The sequence below is a fragment of the Centropristis striata genome, chromosome 11 (assembly GCF_030273125.1).
Source record: "Centropristis striata isolate RG_2023a ecotype Rhode Island chromosome 11, C.striata_1.0, whole genome shotgun sequence".
In the NCBI taxonomy this organism is placed as follows: domain Eukaryota; kingdom Metazoa; phylum Chordata; class Actinopteri; order Perciformes; family Serranidae; genus Centropristis; species Centropristis striata.
The window spans coordinates 163060-180310 of record NC_081527.1 but is presented as its reverse complement, the minus strand read 5'-3'; the positions used below and the strand labels follow the sequence as shown (position 1 = coordinate 180310).

General features: G+C 39.0%; 1 protein-coding gene across 1 annotated transcript; it reads right to left on the bottom strand.

Moving 5' to 3' along the window:
- Nucleotides 1-2126: 2126 nt before the first annotated feature.
- On the bottom strand, nucleotides 2127-16366 carry bpnt2 (3'(2'), 5'-bisphosphate nucleotidase 2). Its single transcript, XM_059344358.1, has 8 exons — nucleotides 15572-16366; nucleotides 14129-14201; nucleotides 12990-13136; nucleotides 12428-12587; nucleotides 10270-10365; nucleotides 9662-9823; nucleotides 8344-8478; nucleotides 2127-5411 (listed from the first exon to the last, which is right to left on the bottom strand). The coding sequence occupies exons 1-8, from the start codon at nucleotides 15688-15690 to the stop codon at nucleotides 5269-5271; spliced, it is 1035 nt and encodes a 344-aa protein (XP_059200341.1). The 5' UTR covers nucleotides 15691-16366; the 3' UTR covers nucleotides 2127-5268.
- Between the last annotated feature and the right edge of the window lie 885 nt (nucleotides 16367-17251).

Below are 17251 nucleotides of genomic sequence, written 5' to 3'. Positions count from 1 at the left end.
ACAATGATCAGCACCCTCTCCATCATGGACAATGATCAGCACCCTCTCCATCATAGACAATGATCAGCACCCTCTCCATCATAGACAATGATCAGCACCCTGTCCATCATGGACAATGATCAGCACCCCCTCCATCATAGACAATGATCAGCACCCTGTCCATCATGGACAATGATCAGCACCCTCTCCATCATGGACAATGATCAGCACCCTGTCCATCATGGACAATGATCAGCACCCTCTCCATCATAGACAATGATCAGCACCCTCTCCATCATGGACAATGATCAGCACCCTCTCCATCATGGACAATGATCAGCACCCTGTCCATCATAGACAATGATCTGCACCGTCTCCATCATAGACAATGATCAGCACCCTCTCCATCATGGACAATGATCAGCACCCTCTCCATCATGGACAATGATCAGCAGCCTCTCCATCATGGACAATGATCAGCACCCTCTCCATCATGGACAATGATCAGCACCCTCTCCATCATGGACAATGATCAGCACCCTCTCCATCATGGACAATGATCTCCATCACACAGTAGAAAGACAGCGGAGCACCTTCTCTCACAGGCTGCTCCAGCTCCGCTGTCATAGGGACAGATACAAAAAATCTTTCCTGCCACATGCCATCACACTGTACAATAAGAAATAATAACCTGGTTCATTACATACTGTCTATGCACTTTATGTGTTTTTATGCACACTGTTCATTGCACCTTATTTGTTTCATAGCATTTTTATACTGTATATTCATATTTATTCTGCACTGGAATTCTATTCTACTCCTTCTTTAGACACTTTATATTTTATTGTATTTTTATTGTATTTTTATATTTTATTGCTTGAAGTATGCCTAGGTTGTTCTTTTTACTTAATTGTGTTGTTATTGTCTCTGTGTGTAATACTGCTGCTACACTGTAATTTCCCAGCTTGGGATGAATAAAGTATATCTATCTATCTATCTATCTATCTATCTATCTATCTATCTATTGTCAAGAATCCTTGGCTCTTTTAATTTTACTTTTCTACTCTTATTTTATTTATCTCTAACTCTGCTTTTAGAGTGAACTGACAATTATTTGTTTCTTCCCAAAAACAACAAACTTAGATTTAGTATTAGATCATTTATCTTGTTTTAAGAGTTAATTTATTATTTTAAGTGTTCAACATGCTTATTTCTAGATTTAATAATCTTAATTTAATAAATCTTGTCAAGGTAAATTATCTGTCCATGCTAAAGATCATTTCCCTCAGATTTACTGTTTGATCTGGTTTTTAGACCTTTAGATTTACTGTTTGATCTGGTTTTAGACCTTTAGATTTACTGTTTGATCTGGTTTTAGACCTTTAGATTTACTGTTTGATCTGGTTTTAGACCTTTAGATTTACTGTTTGATCTGGTTTTTAGACCTTTTTATCAGTGTGAGTATTTATTACCATTTTATTGTTTTACTGTTTTTATCCATAACTATATTTGTGTCTGATTTTTATTGTATTTTAATAACTGTACAGCACTTTGATCAACTGAGGTTGTTTCTAAATGTCTATAAATAAACTTTGACTCTATTAATGGTAGTTGAATGAGTTTTCAGCATTTTGTTGAACAGAGAGCGCCACCTAGTGGCTCAGAGAATAAAGAAGCTTCGTTCTTCAACTCACTTCATTTTAGTGACTGTTTATCTTTAATCTGAAGGTTTTATGTTTTCTCCTGTTGCAGAAACACACCCAGCTCTGTCACAGGTTGCTCTGACTGGCTGCAGGTTGCTCTGACTGGCTGCAGGTTGCTCTGACTGGTTGCAGGTTGCTCTGACTGGCTGCAGGTTGCTCTGACTAGCTGCAGGTTGCTCTGACTGGTTGCAGGTTGCTCTGACTGGTTGCAGGTTGCTCTGACTGGCTGCAGGTTGCTCTGACTAGTTGCAGGTTGATCTGACTGGCTGCAGGTTGATCTGACTGGTTGCAGGTTGCAGGTCAGTTTAGAACCAACAACCTTTACTAACTAAAGAGCCACTGTTGGCCAAAAAAAAGAAAAAAGCGTAATGGAGCCACAAACCTTGTTTCAGCCTCAGAGTGAAGATAAAAGAACCCAATCAGTCTAAATGATTCCAGCATCACTAATAGATCATAATGAGCATTTATTAATGTGATTGTCACAATGTAGCAACTCAAAACTACACTTGAAGTTATATTTTTAATATTTAGAGACTTCTGCAGAATGTCACATACAGTGATGAAATAATGATCAGACCTTGTTTTCTTTAATTTCTTGTTCATTTAAATGTCTGGTTCAACTAAAGGTTCATTTGTTTGGACAAATATAATGATAACAAAAAAATCTGATAATAGTTTAATTTCAGAGCTGATATCTAGACATTTAACATGGTTTTATTGATCATGATTCTGGTTATGATCAATAAAACCATGTTAAATGTCTAGATATCAGCTGTGAAGGGCCTCATGTGGCCCCGGAGCCTCATGTTGACCCTCCTGGTTTAGTCTGGTTCTGTTTAAAGACAAAGAGACTCAGATGGATTCTAACTAGTCAGGTGATGCCAGACTAAAGTCCTCTAGTCTCTCAGCTGACTGTCGATCCTCTCGTTCTGTTTCTGGTTCTAACTAGAACGATGTCGTCTGCTGCAGATTAAAGGCACTAAAACCATAAAAGTGAAGTTCATCACATGAAGGAACCAGCTCTGAGGATTAAAATCTGTTTTTAATGTCGTCAGCGTCCAGACGAGGTCTTTAACCTGCTGACATGATGAACATCTGTCCTCGTTCTGCAGCAGAACATGTTGGAGAACATGTTGGAGAACATGAACTCTGAATGGACACATGAATAAAGACTCACAGCTTCACAGCAACGAGTCTAACTGCAGTAACACAAAGGTTCAACTGAGAAAAACGTCTTTAACGTGTTTTAACTGGCAGCCAGATGTTTCAGGTAGTTCAGTGATACGACTCTTATTTCTACATGTATTGATGATGTCATTTATATGCTCAAAAATAATGATTTGACCTTTGATCCCATGATGTATTTACTGCAGTTAGACTCTGTAGGACAGAAGAGTCTGCAGGAGTCCGTTAGAGGAGAAAAGATCAAATACAAATCCATGCAAGTCAAGAGTCCCAGAGAGAGAAGAGTCCAGTCTGATCAGTGTTCAGGAGCAGAACAGGTTCAGAGGAGGAAAAGTCCCGGTCCAGCTCAGAACAGTCCTGGTTCTAACGTGGTTCAGGTCCTGGAGACACAGAGATTCTCTTTGTAACGTTGGAGTTGAAGTCCTGGAACAGACTGAACAGAATGTTTCTGTTGTTTAGTCAGTCTGAGGATCTGACAAACAGGAGAAGCTGCTTCATGACTTGTTCTAGTATCTACAGGAAGCTGAGGAACAGAAACGTGTTTAGAGTGATCCATTAGACTCATCCCGTCTCCACTGATAACAGCTCTAAAAACAGATCAAACTCTAAATCTGAGGGAAATTATCTGCTGCATGGACAGATAATTTACCTGACAAGATTTATTAAAATAAAACATTTAAGGCGGGAAAGCATTACCACATTTCTACCATTAGAACCTGCTGGGAGCTGCTGTGTTATTCTACCATTAAAGCCTGTTGGGTTCTGTTGTGTTGTTCTACCATTAAAGCAGAAAGAGGATATGAGGTTTTGTGTCTCAATGCATCATGGGACTTCTCCAGAAAGAGTTGAAATAGGAAGCATTGACACTTCTGTTGAATTTACAGAAAAACTTCAGGTTTTATTTTAAAATCACCAATCAGAGGTTTTACAGGCATATTTTCCAGGTGTTTTAGACCTAAATGGGTTAATGTTATTAAATCTAGAAATAAACATGTTGAACGCTTAAAGTAAGAAATGAACTCTTAAAACCAGATAAATGAACTAACACTTCTAAATCTAAATTCTTTTATCTTGGTAAGAAACTAATAACCTGCAGCATCCCTCAGCTTCCTGTCGGTAGATCTGGTTCTGACAAACCTTCCTGTTGGATTATTGTGCCAAAAAATGAGAAAATAGACTATTTTTCCTTTAAAGTTCCCTCATTTTCCATTTAACGTTAAAATAATAACACTAAAATTAGAACAAACTAGATATCACCACCTGTAGGCCTCGCCATGACTCTACAGTTCACACTGTCAAAAGGTCTAAAAACCAGATAAAAACACTAAATCTGAGGGAAATTATTGTCTTCACTTAATTTCACTCTACAAGATTTATTAAATTAAGATTATTAAATCTAGAAATAAGCATGTTGAACACTTAAAATAAGAAATTAACTCTTAAAACCAGATAAATTATGTGTGACTTATGTGTGACCTGATGATTATTTGGTTCTCACCAAGATAAAAAAAACTTTAGATTTAGAAGTGTTAGATCATTTATCCGGTTTTAAGAGTTAATCTCTTATTTTAAGTGTTGCTTATTTCTAGATTTAATTAAAAAAAAAAAAAAACAGAAAAAAAGAGTCAGGGAAACAGAAAAAATAGTCAGAAAATGAGAAAAAATGACACAAAAAAAAGTCAGAAAAACAATTACTCAAAAAAAAAAAAAAAGGAATAAATTACCACCAAAAACAGAAAAAATAGTCAGAAAAACAGGAAAAAATTGTCCTTAAATAGTATAAATAGTAAATAATGAATGTAATAAATCTTGTCAAGGTAAATTATCTGTCCATGCAGCAGATCATTTCCCTCAGATTTACTGTTTGATCTGGTTTTAGACTAAACACCTTTTTTTATTTTTTACAGCAGTGTGTTTTCTGGGACGTCATGAGATAAAGATGAAGCTTTATTCTGACATCAGAGAGTTTAACCCTTTCATCAGAGAGTTTAACCCTTTCATCAGAGAGTTTAACCCTTTCATCAGAGAGTTTAACCCTTTCATCAGAGAGTTTAACCCTTTCATCAGAGAGTTTAACCCTTTCATCAGAGTTTAACCCTTTCATCAGAGAGAGTTCATCATTCAGAGCTGTGTAGTCTCAGTGTTCCTGGTGGTGAATGTCCTGATGAGTCAGTGGTCCTGGTGGTGAATGTCCTGATGAGTCAGTGGTCCTGGTGGTGAATGTCCTGATGAGTCAGTGGTCCTGGTAGTGTCCCAGCCCTCTGACTGGTAGACCCTCCACTCCCAGTGATAGCCCCTGGTCCCTCCACCAGCTCTGTGTTAGATGTTCCAGCCCACTCCCAGTTATACGTTCCCCTCACCAACCGGACCCTCGTCCCTCCTCCAGCTCTGGTTCTGGGTCTCAGTGCTTCTCAGGGTCCCAGTCTGGGAGTTTCTCCAGCAGGGCCTTGTGGTCCAGACCCACGCTGGCCACCAGGCCTCCTTTGTTGACCGGCGTCCCGCTGTAGTCGATGTCTTCCCCCTTCAGGGTCGTCATGTGGCCTCCTGCAGGCACACGGGTTATAGTTATATTATTAATCAGGCAGTAGGGTTATATAGTTATATTATTAATCAGGCAGTAGGGTTATATAGTTATATTATTAATCAGGCAGTAGGGTTATATAGTTATACTATTAATCAGGCAGTAGGGTTATATAGTTATATTATTAATCAGGCAGTAGGGTTATAGTTATATTATTAATCAGGCAGTAGGGTTATATAGTTATATTATTAATCAGGCAGTAGGGTTATATAGTTATACTATTAATCAGGCACACGGGTTATAGTTATATTATTAATCAGGCAGTAGGGTTATATAGTTATACTTAGACTGCGCGCAGTACTGAACGGGCCCTGGCAGTACACGCGTGTCGGGGCATGCTGCAGTCGGGGTTTGTGCGTTACGGGGACCAGTCTATACCACCCCTATGAATTTCATTGCCTTAAGTGTTATGGTCTGGGCACAGTGGCACTTATTAAATTAAACTGCCGCCAGAGCGCCACCTAGGGGCCGATCAATAAAACCTTCAAGGGTTATCCTCAGGAGGGCATTGACAATAAGTATACCAAGTTTGGTGTAAATCTGACTAACCGATTTGGAGATATAAAATAGTTCAATTTAAAGAGCGCCACCTAGTGGTCATCGCCCAAAATTTTGCAGAGAGCCTCAGGGGCTCATGGGGAAGTAGTAACCTGAGTTTCATGTCATTCAGACACACCAATGTGGAGATATGCAACACTTTGTGTTTTGTGTTGAAAATAGCGCCACCTGCAGGAAGTTGTTATTTAATAACTTGAGTATTATTTGAGTAATCAAAATTCTTTTAATAACTTTTTGTCATGAGGGTCTATAGATGCTGTGTGCAAAGTTTGGTGCAAAACGATGGAATTGCCTAGGAGGAGTTCGAAAAACTAGGTTTGCGACATTTCGCGAATTTGCGGAAAAAAACTCTAGGCGAAAATGGGCGTGGCCTATATCACGAGTTTTTTGAATGTGCGATAAAGTATGTGGAAGTTATTAGCCTAAACGCACTTTCCTTTATTATAGCGCCACCTAGTGGTGACAATTCAGGATGACAATAGATTATAAAGGTCGTTGCCTGCTCGGGCCCTAATTATTATTAATTAACACATTAAAGACATTCATTTCATGGTGAAACACATTAGTGTGTCATCTTATTCTCACTAGAAGTTATTATCTGACCACAGAACTTCTACAGAGCAGATAATGACAGTAAAAACATTCAGTTTCTCTTAGCTGTCTGGCTTCTTATTGGTTGTGAATAAAAACATAAAGTTTACCACTAAGTCTGCCTCATCTTGTGACGGTTCCTTTATTTCCTTTGTCTGATCCATCTCAGCCCCAATAAGTTTATTAACTCTTACAGTTCAGGTGTTTATAATGTTGGTTGTTGTGTAAACAGATTCACCACCTGTTCTTTCTGATAGAAACTCTGGATTATATATGAAAAAAGTTGACAAAGACCAAAACGAAGGACATTTTCACTATAATTTTAGTTACTGTTAGTTAGTTTTGTAACCACATAATACAGTTTCAGTTAGTTATCGTTTTTTTAAAAACTCTTATTTTTATTTCAGTTTACGAAAATGTTTTTTCAGTTCTAGTTTTGGTTATTTCATTATTTTGTTAACTTGGTCTTTATGTGCTGAGATGTTTTTTTCCCTGCCAAGAGTTAGCTGGTATTTAATAAAAGTGAAGAGAAACCAAACAAGAGAACTAAAGGTTTTTACCCATAATCAAAGAAAGAGAACTAAAGGTTTTTACCCATAACCAAAGAAAGAGAACTAAAGGTCTTTACCCATAACCAAAGAAAGAGAACTAAAGGTTTTTACCCATAACCAAAGAAAGAGAACTGAAGGTTTTTACCCATAACCAAAGAAAGAGAACTAAAGGTTATTACCCATAACCAACAAGAGAACTAAAGGTTATTACCCATAACCAAAGAAAGAGAACTAAAGGTTATTACGCATAATCAAAGAAAGAGAACTAAAGGTTTTTACCCATAACCAAAGAAAGAGAACTAAAGGTTACTACCCATAACCAAAGAAAGAGAACTAAAGGTTTTTACCCATAACCAAAGAAAGAGAACTAAAGGTTTTTACCCATAACCAAAGAAAGAGAACTAAAGGTTTTTACCCATAACCAAAGAAAGAGAACTAAAGGTTACTACCCATAACCAAAGAAAGAGAACTAAAGGTTTTTACCCATAACCAAAGAAAGAGAACTAAAGGTTTTTACCAATAACCAAAGAAAGAGAACTAAAGGTTTTTACCCATAACCAAAGAAAGAGAACTAAAGGTCTTTACCCATAACCAAAGAAAGAGAACTAAAGGTTTTTACCCGTAACCAAAGAAAGAGAACTAAAGGTTATTACCCATAACCAAAGAAAGAGAACTAAAGGTTTTTACCCATAACCAAAGAAAGAGAACTAAAGGTTATTACCCATAACCAAAGAAAGAGAACTAAAGGTTATTACCCATAACCAAAGAAAGAGAACTAAAGGTTTTTACCCATAACCAAAGAAAGAGAACTAAAGGTTTTTACCCATAACCAAAGAAAGAGAACTAAAGGTTTTTACCCATAACCAACAAGAGAACTAAAGGTTATTACCCATAACCAAAGAAAGAGAACTAAAGGTTTTTACCCATAACCAAAGAAAGAGAACTAAAGGTTTTTACCCATAACCAAAGAAAGAGAACTAAAGGTTATTACCCATAACCAAAGAAAGAGAACTAAAGGTTTTTACCCATAACCAAAGAAAGAGAACTAAAGGTTATTACCCATAACCAAAGAAAGAGAACTAAAGGTTATTACCCATAACCAAAGAAAGAGAACTAAAGGTTTTTACCCATAACCAAAGAAAGAGAACTAAAGGTTATTACCCATAACCAAAGAAAGAGAACTAAAGGTTATTACCCATGGCGTTGAGCAGCGCTGCACCAGCACAGATGTCCCATTTCTTAATAAAGGTGACGTGGACGTAAAGATCAGCCTGCTCCATGGAGGACGAGTCACTGGGAGGCATCTCCAGCAGGGCCAGGACCTTATAACCTGATGGAAACATACAGAATAACTAAATATTATCAGGCCAGGACCTTATAACCTGATGGAAACATACAGAATAACTAAATATTATCAGGCCAGGACCTTATAACCTGATGGAAACATACAGAATAACTAAATATTATCAGGCCAGGACCTTATAACCTGATAGAAACATACAGAATAACTAAATATTATCAGGCCAGGACCTTATAACCTGATAGAAACATACAGAATAACTAAATATTATCAGGCCAGGACCTTATAACCTGATGGAAACATACAGAATAACTAAATATTATCAGGCCAGGACCTTATAACCTGACAAGAACACATAGAATAACTAAATATTATCAGGAAATATAGAAGGACAAATGGTTGAGATGGTCGATGATTTTAATATCTGAGAACAAACAACAGTATTTTTACCTTTCTAATCAACACGGATCAGGTTTTTAAACCTTGCTACGCTGTTTAACAGTCTGAGTGAGTCAAAGTATTTTAGTGTGGAAAGTATTTTATCATTTAATATGGAAACCTGAATATTAAAGGAAGAAACAAACTGCAGAGAACAGTGAAGATGGCCTCTAATATTCTCGTGAAGCAGAGAAACATTTGATCTCTTTATGATGAATTAATGAGAATTAAAGCTGAGAAGATCATTAATGACTCCTCATGTATTCTACCTCCAGGGAGGCGTTCTAGGCTACTGATGGTAGAAGAACATTTATAAACAGTCCTTAGTGCCAGAAGATGTTAACACAGTACATTAGACCAGAATGTGGCAGATATTTACCTTTAATAAAGTAGTTTTGATTGATATTGACTCTGTTTACTCCTGTTGTTTCCTCTGCTGAGGGTTTTATTCTCTGAATAAATCAGGTCTCAGCCCTACAACTGTAACCCAAACCTGTGTTCTTTTATAAATTATGTTCTTGAATGGCTGTTACAGTTATTTTATATTTTATATCCTTTAAATGTTTTCTTTATTGTGTCACTATTTGTTGTTTTGAGACGTTTCTCTGGTGAAACCAAAGAGAATTCACACTCAGAGGATAGTAAAGTTCTTTTATAACATGAAATCTATTCCTATCATTCATGGACGCTGTAATAATGAAATAATAAATATATTATAAATAATAATGAAATAATGATAACTGTTCAGTAATATAATAAATGATTGTCCACTCACCTGCTCCACCTGCTTCTACTGTCTTTGTGTTGTTTCCAAAAGCTTCCAGAACAAAACTTTTCACTTGTCCAGAGTGAGAACGAGAAACAATAACCTTCGGGGGGCTGGAGCTGTACGAGGAGCGGGGACGCATGTTGGAGCCCTGACCCACCAGGGCCCACGCTGGCAGGGAGACAGGCGGGGAGACAGGTGGGGAGACAGGGGGGGGGAGACAGGCAGGGAGACAGGTGGGGGGGAGACAGGTGGGGGGAGACAGGTAGGGGGGAGACAGGCAGGGAGACAGGTAGGGATACAGGCAGGGAGACAGGCAGGGAGACATGTTCATTTTTATGTCTGGTTCAACTAAAGGTTCATTAGTTTGGACAAATATAATAATAACAACAACAATATCTGATCAGAGTTTAATTACAGAGCAGATATCTGGACATTTAACATGTTTTATTGATAACAACCAACATCATGATCAATAAAACATGTTAAATGTTGGTCTAATAATGTTTCCATGACTGAACTGACTGGACTGACATGAATATATAGAGAATCCTCCTGAAAATGTCTCTTGAAAAAAGTAAACCATGAAGAATGAAGTGAAGTGTCCCTGTCCTCACCAGTGAAACCAGTGAAGGGCTGGTGGATGACTCCAATGACTGGTTTCCCTTCTACAGCCACACACACCATGGTGGTCACGTACTGCACCAGGTTCTCTACACACACAAAGAAAGAAATAAAGATCAGTTCACATATGTTTCTGTTTCTGTTGAACTAATAAGTGATTTCATCCAGAAACATTAAAAACGTTACAGTGAGTGGGTTTTATACCGTAAATATCTGTAATTTAGACTGAATATTCCCATTATTTTTAGGGTAATTGTGTCATTGTGACCACTTCATTGTGGGGTCCCCCAGGGCTCTATTCTGGGACCTTTCCTGTTTGCAGTACATCTCCTCCCCCTTGGAGAGATTGTTCATAGACATGTTATGTCCTGTCATCTCTACGCAGACGACTGACACATTTACATGCCAATCTCTAAGAACAGCCACTGACCCCCTGTTCCACTATGTGATGTCTTGGTTTGCCCAGAATGTTTTAAAACTCAACGGGGAGAAAACGGAGGTCCTGGTGTTTGGCCGTGACCTCTGACCCCTCACAGAGTATAAGCGTCCTGAAGTCATCAGCCTTGGCATCACCATAGACAGCCATTTTAAATTTGATAAACAGATTAACAGCGTTTTAAAATCTTGTTTTTATCATCTTCGTCTTTTATCAAAAGTGAAATAGTTTTTATCTTTTAACCTCTTTGAACGGATCGTGCACGCTTTTATTTCAAGTCGACTGGACGACTGCAGCGCTCTGATCAGTTTCAGCCACAAAGCTTCTCTGTCTGCAGTTAGTTATAACAGACAGAAACCAGGAACATTTCTGCTAGCTAGCACACTAGCCGCTAGCTGCTATATGTTTAGCATTGAGGTGCTACTTGAGGCTGGATGTGCTGCTATGGTGATATGTGAATTCCTTGTTGCCTAGCAACACAACCATGCTCTTATGGACGCTTCCATCCGTTGGTTTTTAGTAACTAAATGTCCCATCATCCACGGGGCCAACCAAAGGTCTCATCAGCTTCTTCCTTCATGTTCACTGTGGTTTGTTGTTGTCTCAACTCATCAACGCTAGTTGGTGCTCCAGTATAATCGCTCCTCCTGAAACTCATCCAGGGAGAAACGTTCCGCGCTGCACGATGGTTAATTTTTGTGTAATTAATTATTCTTAATTAACGCGTTAAAGTCCCGGCCCTATTTTAAATTAGCATATTTATCCAAAGCATGTGGCTTGGTTTTGAGTTGGTTTTTATATCATTATTTCTCTGAAATAATGCAAAATTGAAATCTAAAACTTAGACAAAACAGACATCAAGGAGTTAATTTTAGTTATAACTCAACTCTGACCAGTTAAACTTTGTAGGACAGAATAAATCAGCCCAAAGTGTCCTGGTGGGTGATGTTGGTGTCCTACATGTCCCCTGAGACGTTCTCCAGTAACGTTCCCACCTGTGAGACGTTCGCCAGTAACGTTCCCACCTGTGAGACGTTCTCCAGTAACGTTCCCACCTGTAAGACGTTCTCCAGTAACGTTCCCACCTGTAAGGCGTTCTCCAGTAACGTTCCCACCTGTGAGACGTTCTCCAGTAACGTTCCCACCTGTGAGACGTTCTCCAGTAACGTTCCCACCTGTGAGACGTTCTCCAGTAACGTTCCCACCTGTGAGACGTTCTCCAGTAACGATCCCACCTGTGAGACGTTCTCCAGTAAGGTTCCCACCTGTGAGACGTTCTCCAGTAACGTTCCCACCTGTGAGACGTTCTCCAGTAACGTTCCCACCTGTGAGACGTTCTCCAGTAACGTTCCCACCTGTGAGACGTTCTCCAGTAACGTTCCCACCTGTGAGACGTTCTCCAGTAACGTTCCCACATGTGAGACGTTCTCCAGTAACGTTCCCACATGTGAGACGTTCTCCAGTAACGTTCCCACATGTGAGACGTTCTCCAGTAACGCTCCCACCTGTAAGGCGTTCTCCAGTAAGGTTCCCACCTGTAAGGCGTTCTCCAGTAACGTTCCCACCTGTGAGACGTTCTCCAGTAACGTTCCCACCTGTGAGACGTTCTCCAGTAAGGTTCCCACCTGTGAGACGTTCTCCAGTAACGCTCCCACCTGTAAGGCGTTCTCCAGTAAGGTTCCCACCTGTAAGGCGTTCTCCAGTAAGGTTCCCACCTGTATATTCCTGCGTGGCGTCCAGAGGGTCGATCCACACCGTGACGCTGTCAGCAGGAACCTCCCGTCCTCCCTCGATCTTGTCCAGGATGTCTGCTGGGATGTTTCTGCTCCAGGCTGCAGCTTTATCCACCACGCTGTCATGTTCCTCACTGTTCACCTGCAGCACAGAGACACAGTCAGGGTTCTCAGGGTTCTCAGGGTTCTCCTTCCTGTCTCACTGGAACAGAACTAACACCAGACTAATAATAAGAGTCACATCACTGACTGCCTGTAACACATCTGGCTGGATGGAACCCTCTTATATGTTTCATTTACAACCTTTGTTCACATTTGCAATATTCTTTAAAAAATATAAATTCTTTCTTGAGCATGATAGTGTTTTGAAAGTAAAAAAAAGATTCAAAATCACATTTTATGTTGGACTAAAGGACTAAAAAAAGACACAAAATGACCAAAAAAAGACACAAAATGACTAAAAAAGACACAAAATGTTTTTCCCAGTGGAACCCTTTCTGTGCAGTGAGACTGTGTAGAACCGTGGGCCGTGATTGGTTCTTACGGTGACTTGTGGGAACGTGTTGCTGATCAGGTTGAACATCTTCCTGTGGGACTGGAGGTCTCCCATCGTCAGCAGCTCACTGACTCCTTCCCTCGTCTTCCCCTTTGATTTCTCCTTCAGCCCGTTCTCCTCACGCACCTTCTTCACCTGCCGAGGGAGAAGAACCAATGAGCTCATAGAGAAGGTTCCAGATGGAGAACCATGGTTCCTTCAACATGATCACAGACTTTATTAGCCCTGCTGGAGAACGTTGAATATCAGGTTAGCCTCACATCAAAGGGTTAACTCTGTCACTGCAGTGTTTAAATGTTATTATCAGGATCATTAGAACAGGAACATTCTGTTATAACTACATTATCACATCACAATTTAAAATGTAAACATATGGATACAATAGAAATATTGCTCATCATGATGAAGAGCAGACTAACACTCAGCCACAGAGGATGTTGTTTATGAATTTTTTATCCCACGATTTTGTAACCCATTTATTAATCACCCAGTTTGTCCTATTTTATGATCCTGGTTGCTACCTGGTCCCTGTCGGTCTGGGAGAGCCCTGAACTCAATGCATGTGTTTGTGAGAGGTCCCTGTAAGGATGTTTTATTATTTTATATTTGTGGCCCAACAGGAACATGATCAGGTGACAAACAAACAATGTGCAAATAATAAATAAATAAATAAATAAGTAACTGAGGGTTCTTGTGTGTAATAAGTGAATAAGTGTTTATTTAGCTAGAGGATGTAAACAAAATAAAGGGACGCCAAAAGACAAGAGGAGAGAGAAAATAAACAAATAAATAAATAAATGGTGATCCACTTTCTTGATTACAAACTTAGGTTCAATGAGTTTTACAGTGAGGCTTTTATTTTCTCGGGACATAAAAACTGAACTAGTGCATGGCTAACAGCTGCTGTTAGTGACAATAACAACAATTATCTCATAGTGAAGAAAAGACACTTGGCTCCATGCTGACTGGTTAAAGATGGAGGATCGGGCACAATGCATCCTGGGACATGTAGGCAGTCCATCAGCTGTCTCAGTATTAGATATATATATATATATATATATATATATATATATATATATAGCCTCTTTAACATGTTTATGTGTGATATGTTGATCAACAGGTGGTACCTCTGCTCCTCCGAGGACGGCTGCCTCCACCGATACGGCCAGCAGCTCCCTCAGCTCCACCTTCCCCCTCTGTCTGCAGACACCAGGACCAAAGGGAAAAGGTGACAAAGAGGAAAACGAAGAACATCTTCACTATCATTTTAGCTCGTTTTGTAACCACAAAATACAGTTTCAGTTAGTTAGCGTTTTGTTTCTTTAATTCTTGTTTTTATTTTTACTTCAGTTAACGAAAATGTTTTTTTAATTCTAGTTTTGGTTGTTTCATTAGTTTTGGTCAACTATAATAATAATAATAATAATAACCTTGATCTAACAATAAGTCCAGGTGTAGTGAGCAGCTACCTGAACAGGTGAGTAGTGACATCACTCACACAAGTTATTGATCATGATCTTCATCTCCACCAGCTTCATTTACTGTTATTCATTCACTGAGAGCAGCTGGAGGCTGATTAGTGACCTGAGCTCAGACAGTTACTGAGCTACAGCAGAGAGAATTCATGTTACGGCATCTATGGAAATTATATTTATGGAAATGAGCAGATAGTAACTAAGAACATTTACATTTACAACGTAGCAGAAAGTGATCTGCATGGATCCATGAGCTGAACTCAGAGTTACTGAGCTAGTTAGACACGTCTTCATGTCCAATGTACTGTGTGTATGTGTGTATTTATATATAAATATGTACTGGATACTTTACTGGTGCATGAGAGCAAACGTATTAACCTGGGTGTGTATGTATGCTCTCTCTTTGTGAAGGCCTCGAGGCTCTGGAGGAACCAGGTCAGCTGGTCACTGGTCTCTTTAAAACAGACTTTTACCAGAGAGCCTGAACTTTAACTTCTTTTAATCACACACAACTGTGTCATTCATTGTTTCATCTGTTGTTTCATGTATGTTTTTAACTTGTCTTTGTAACATGCGTTTTGAAAAGTGCTCTATAAATAAAATTATTATATTATTATAAAGGGATTTCTAGTCGTACTGTTTGTCATTATTTGTAAGGATCGCCTCGAAAATGAGATGGAACATTTCAAACTGCTTTCCTTGAAATAAAAAAGAATAAAGAATAAAGTATACAAGTAAACAGAGAGCAGTCTGAGTCTGACCTGAGAGGACTCCTCTATATTTAATATAATATATTATATATATAATATATATATATGTACCTGAAGGCAGCCAGGAGAGAGGAGAGGACTCCTCTATATTTAATATAATATAATATATATATATATAATATATATATATATATGTACCTGAAGGCAGCCAGGTGAGAGGAGAGGACTCCTCTATAATATAATATAATATAATATAAATATATATAATATAATATATGTACCTGAAGGCAGCCAGGTGAGAGGACAGGACTCCAGCGTAAAGGTGGTAGAGGACTCCTCTATATTTAATATAATATAATATAATATAATATATATATATATGTACCTGAAGGCAGCCAGGTGGGAGGAGAGGACTCCAGCATAAAGGTGGTAGAGGACTCCGACTCCCAGCAGACAGAACACCGCCACACCGAGGGGGGACAGCCGGATCCCCATCGGAGCCATGGGCCCTCTAGAACTACACTGGTTCTATCAGGACCCGAACCAGAGCCGAACCAGAGCCGAGTAGAGCCGAGGAGACCCGAGTAGAGCCGAGGAGACCCGAGTAGAGCCGAACCAGAGCTCTCAGCAGCAGCAGACTGTAGAGATGAAGCTAAGCTAGCTGTTAGCTGACGTGGCTGTTAGCCGCTGATAGAGCAGCTAACTAGAGAACTAGCTAGCTGACTAGCTAACTAACTAGCTGACTAGCTAACTAACTACCTGCTCTCACCTGGACTCTAGGACATGCAGGTAAACTGTCATCAACCAACGGCTGACCTGAAGCTGTTTAACAACACCTGGCTAATCTCAGTTAGCTTCCGTTAGCATCGTCCGTCAGACTGGTTCTGTGTTTATCCATAGAGATCTATGGGGAGATGACCCGGTCCTGGTCCTGGTCCTGGTCCCGGTCCTGGTCCCGGTCCTGGTCCTGGTCCCGGTCCTGGTGTTAACTGGGTGTAGAGAGGAACAATCCCAGCTCTGTTCTCTCTAACACACAGTCAGACATTTATACAGCAGCTGGGCTCTTCCGGGTCACCAGCTGACGTCACCACTTCAAGAATCAGCGACTTATATAAATATTTATTATTTTTTTTCCTAAATGGTTAAATTTTGGTTACATTTCTAGTTTAAGGTACCACAACTAGTTATTCTGGTCAGGGGACAAAAACTACCAGGTTAGTTTGGGGAAAAGATCCTGATTTAGATCTTTTATTGTCCGTTACACCGGAAGTTATCAGAGGGGGCGTGTCTTGTAGTAAAGTGGGCGTGTCCGGTGGCCTGCTGGACTGCAGTAAGCATAGACCATAAACGGCATATAAATAATAAATAATACAAATATAATGACAAAAATAATAATAATAATATAATAGTAATAATAATAATATTATAATAACAATAACTATAATAATAATATAATGATAATAAAGATACACCCTTGGATATGTTAATAAATGCATTATTATTATTTGTTTTTTATATGCCTCCTTTTTACCTTTGGAGCAAAAAAAGGTTCTTTGCTTAAAACTGCTATAAAAAATTATTGTGAATGTTTTTTTCCACTTTCATCGCATTAAATCTTTTCACCAACTTCAGTCCTTCTTTTAAATCATCTTTTATATATTATGTAATACTGCTCCTTTTTACTCATTTACCTTTTATTTTCTGTGCATTTATTATTATTTTATGTCTTTTTTTTGCACCTGTGGATTTTATAAGAACAGTTATGTTTTGACTCCAGAGTTTTATTGTTGTGGAATAATGTGGTCTGAAACAACATTTGGACACAAGTCAGCACAAAAAAATCTGCTCTTTAGAATCAGTAGATCTAAAAGTCTGAATGATAACAGTTTATTATCAAAGACTTATTAATAATGAGCTTTTTCTTCTTTGTTGAACAAGTCAAAGTTTCCATCATCTGCTGCAGCTTTTCTCTTTCAGTTCAAATAACAGTTTTAAGATGCAGCCACAGCATCTCCTCCTCCTCCTCCTCCTCCTCCTCCTCCTCCTCCTCCTCCTCCTCCTCCTC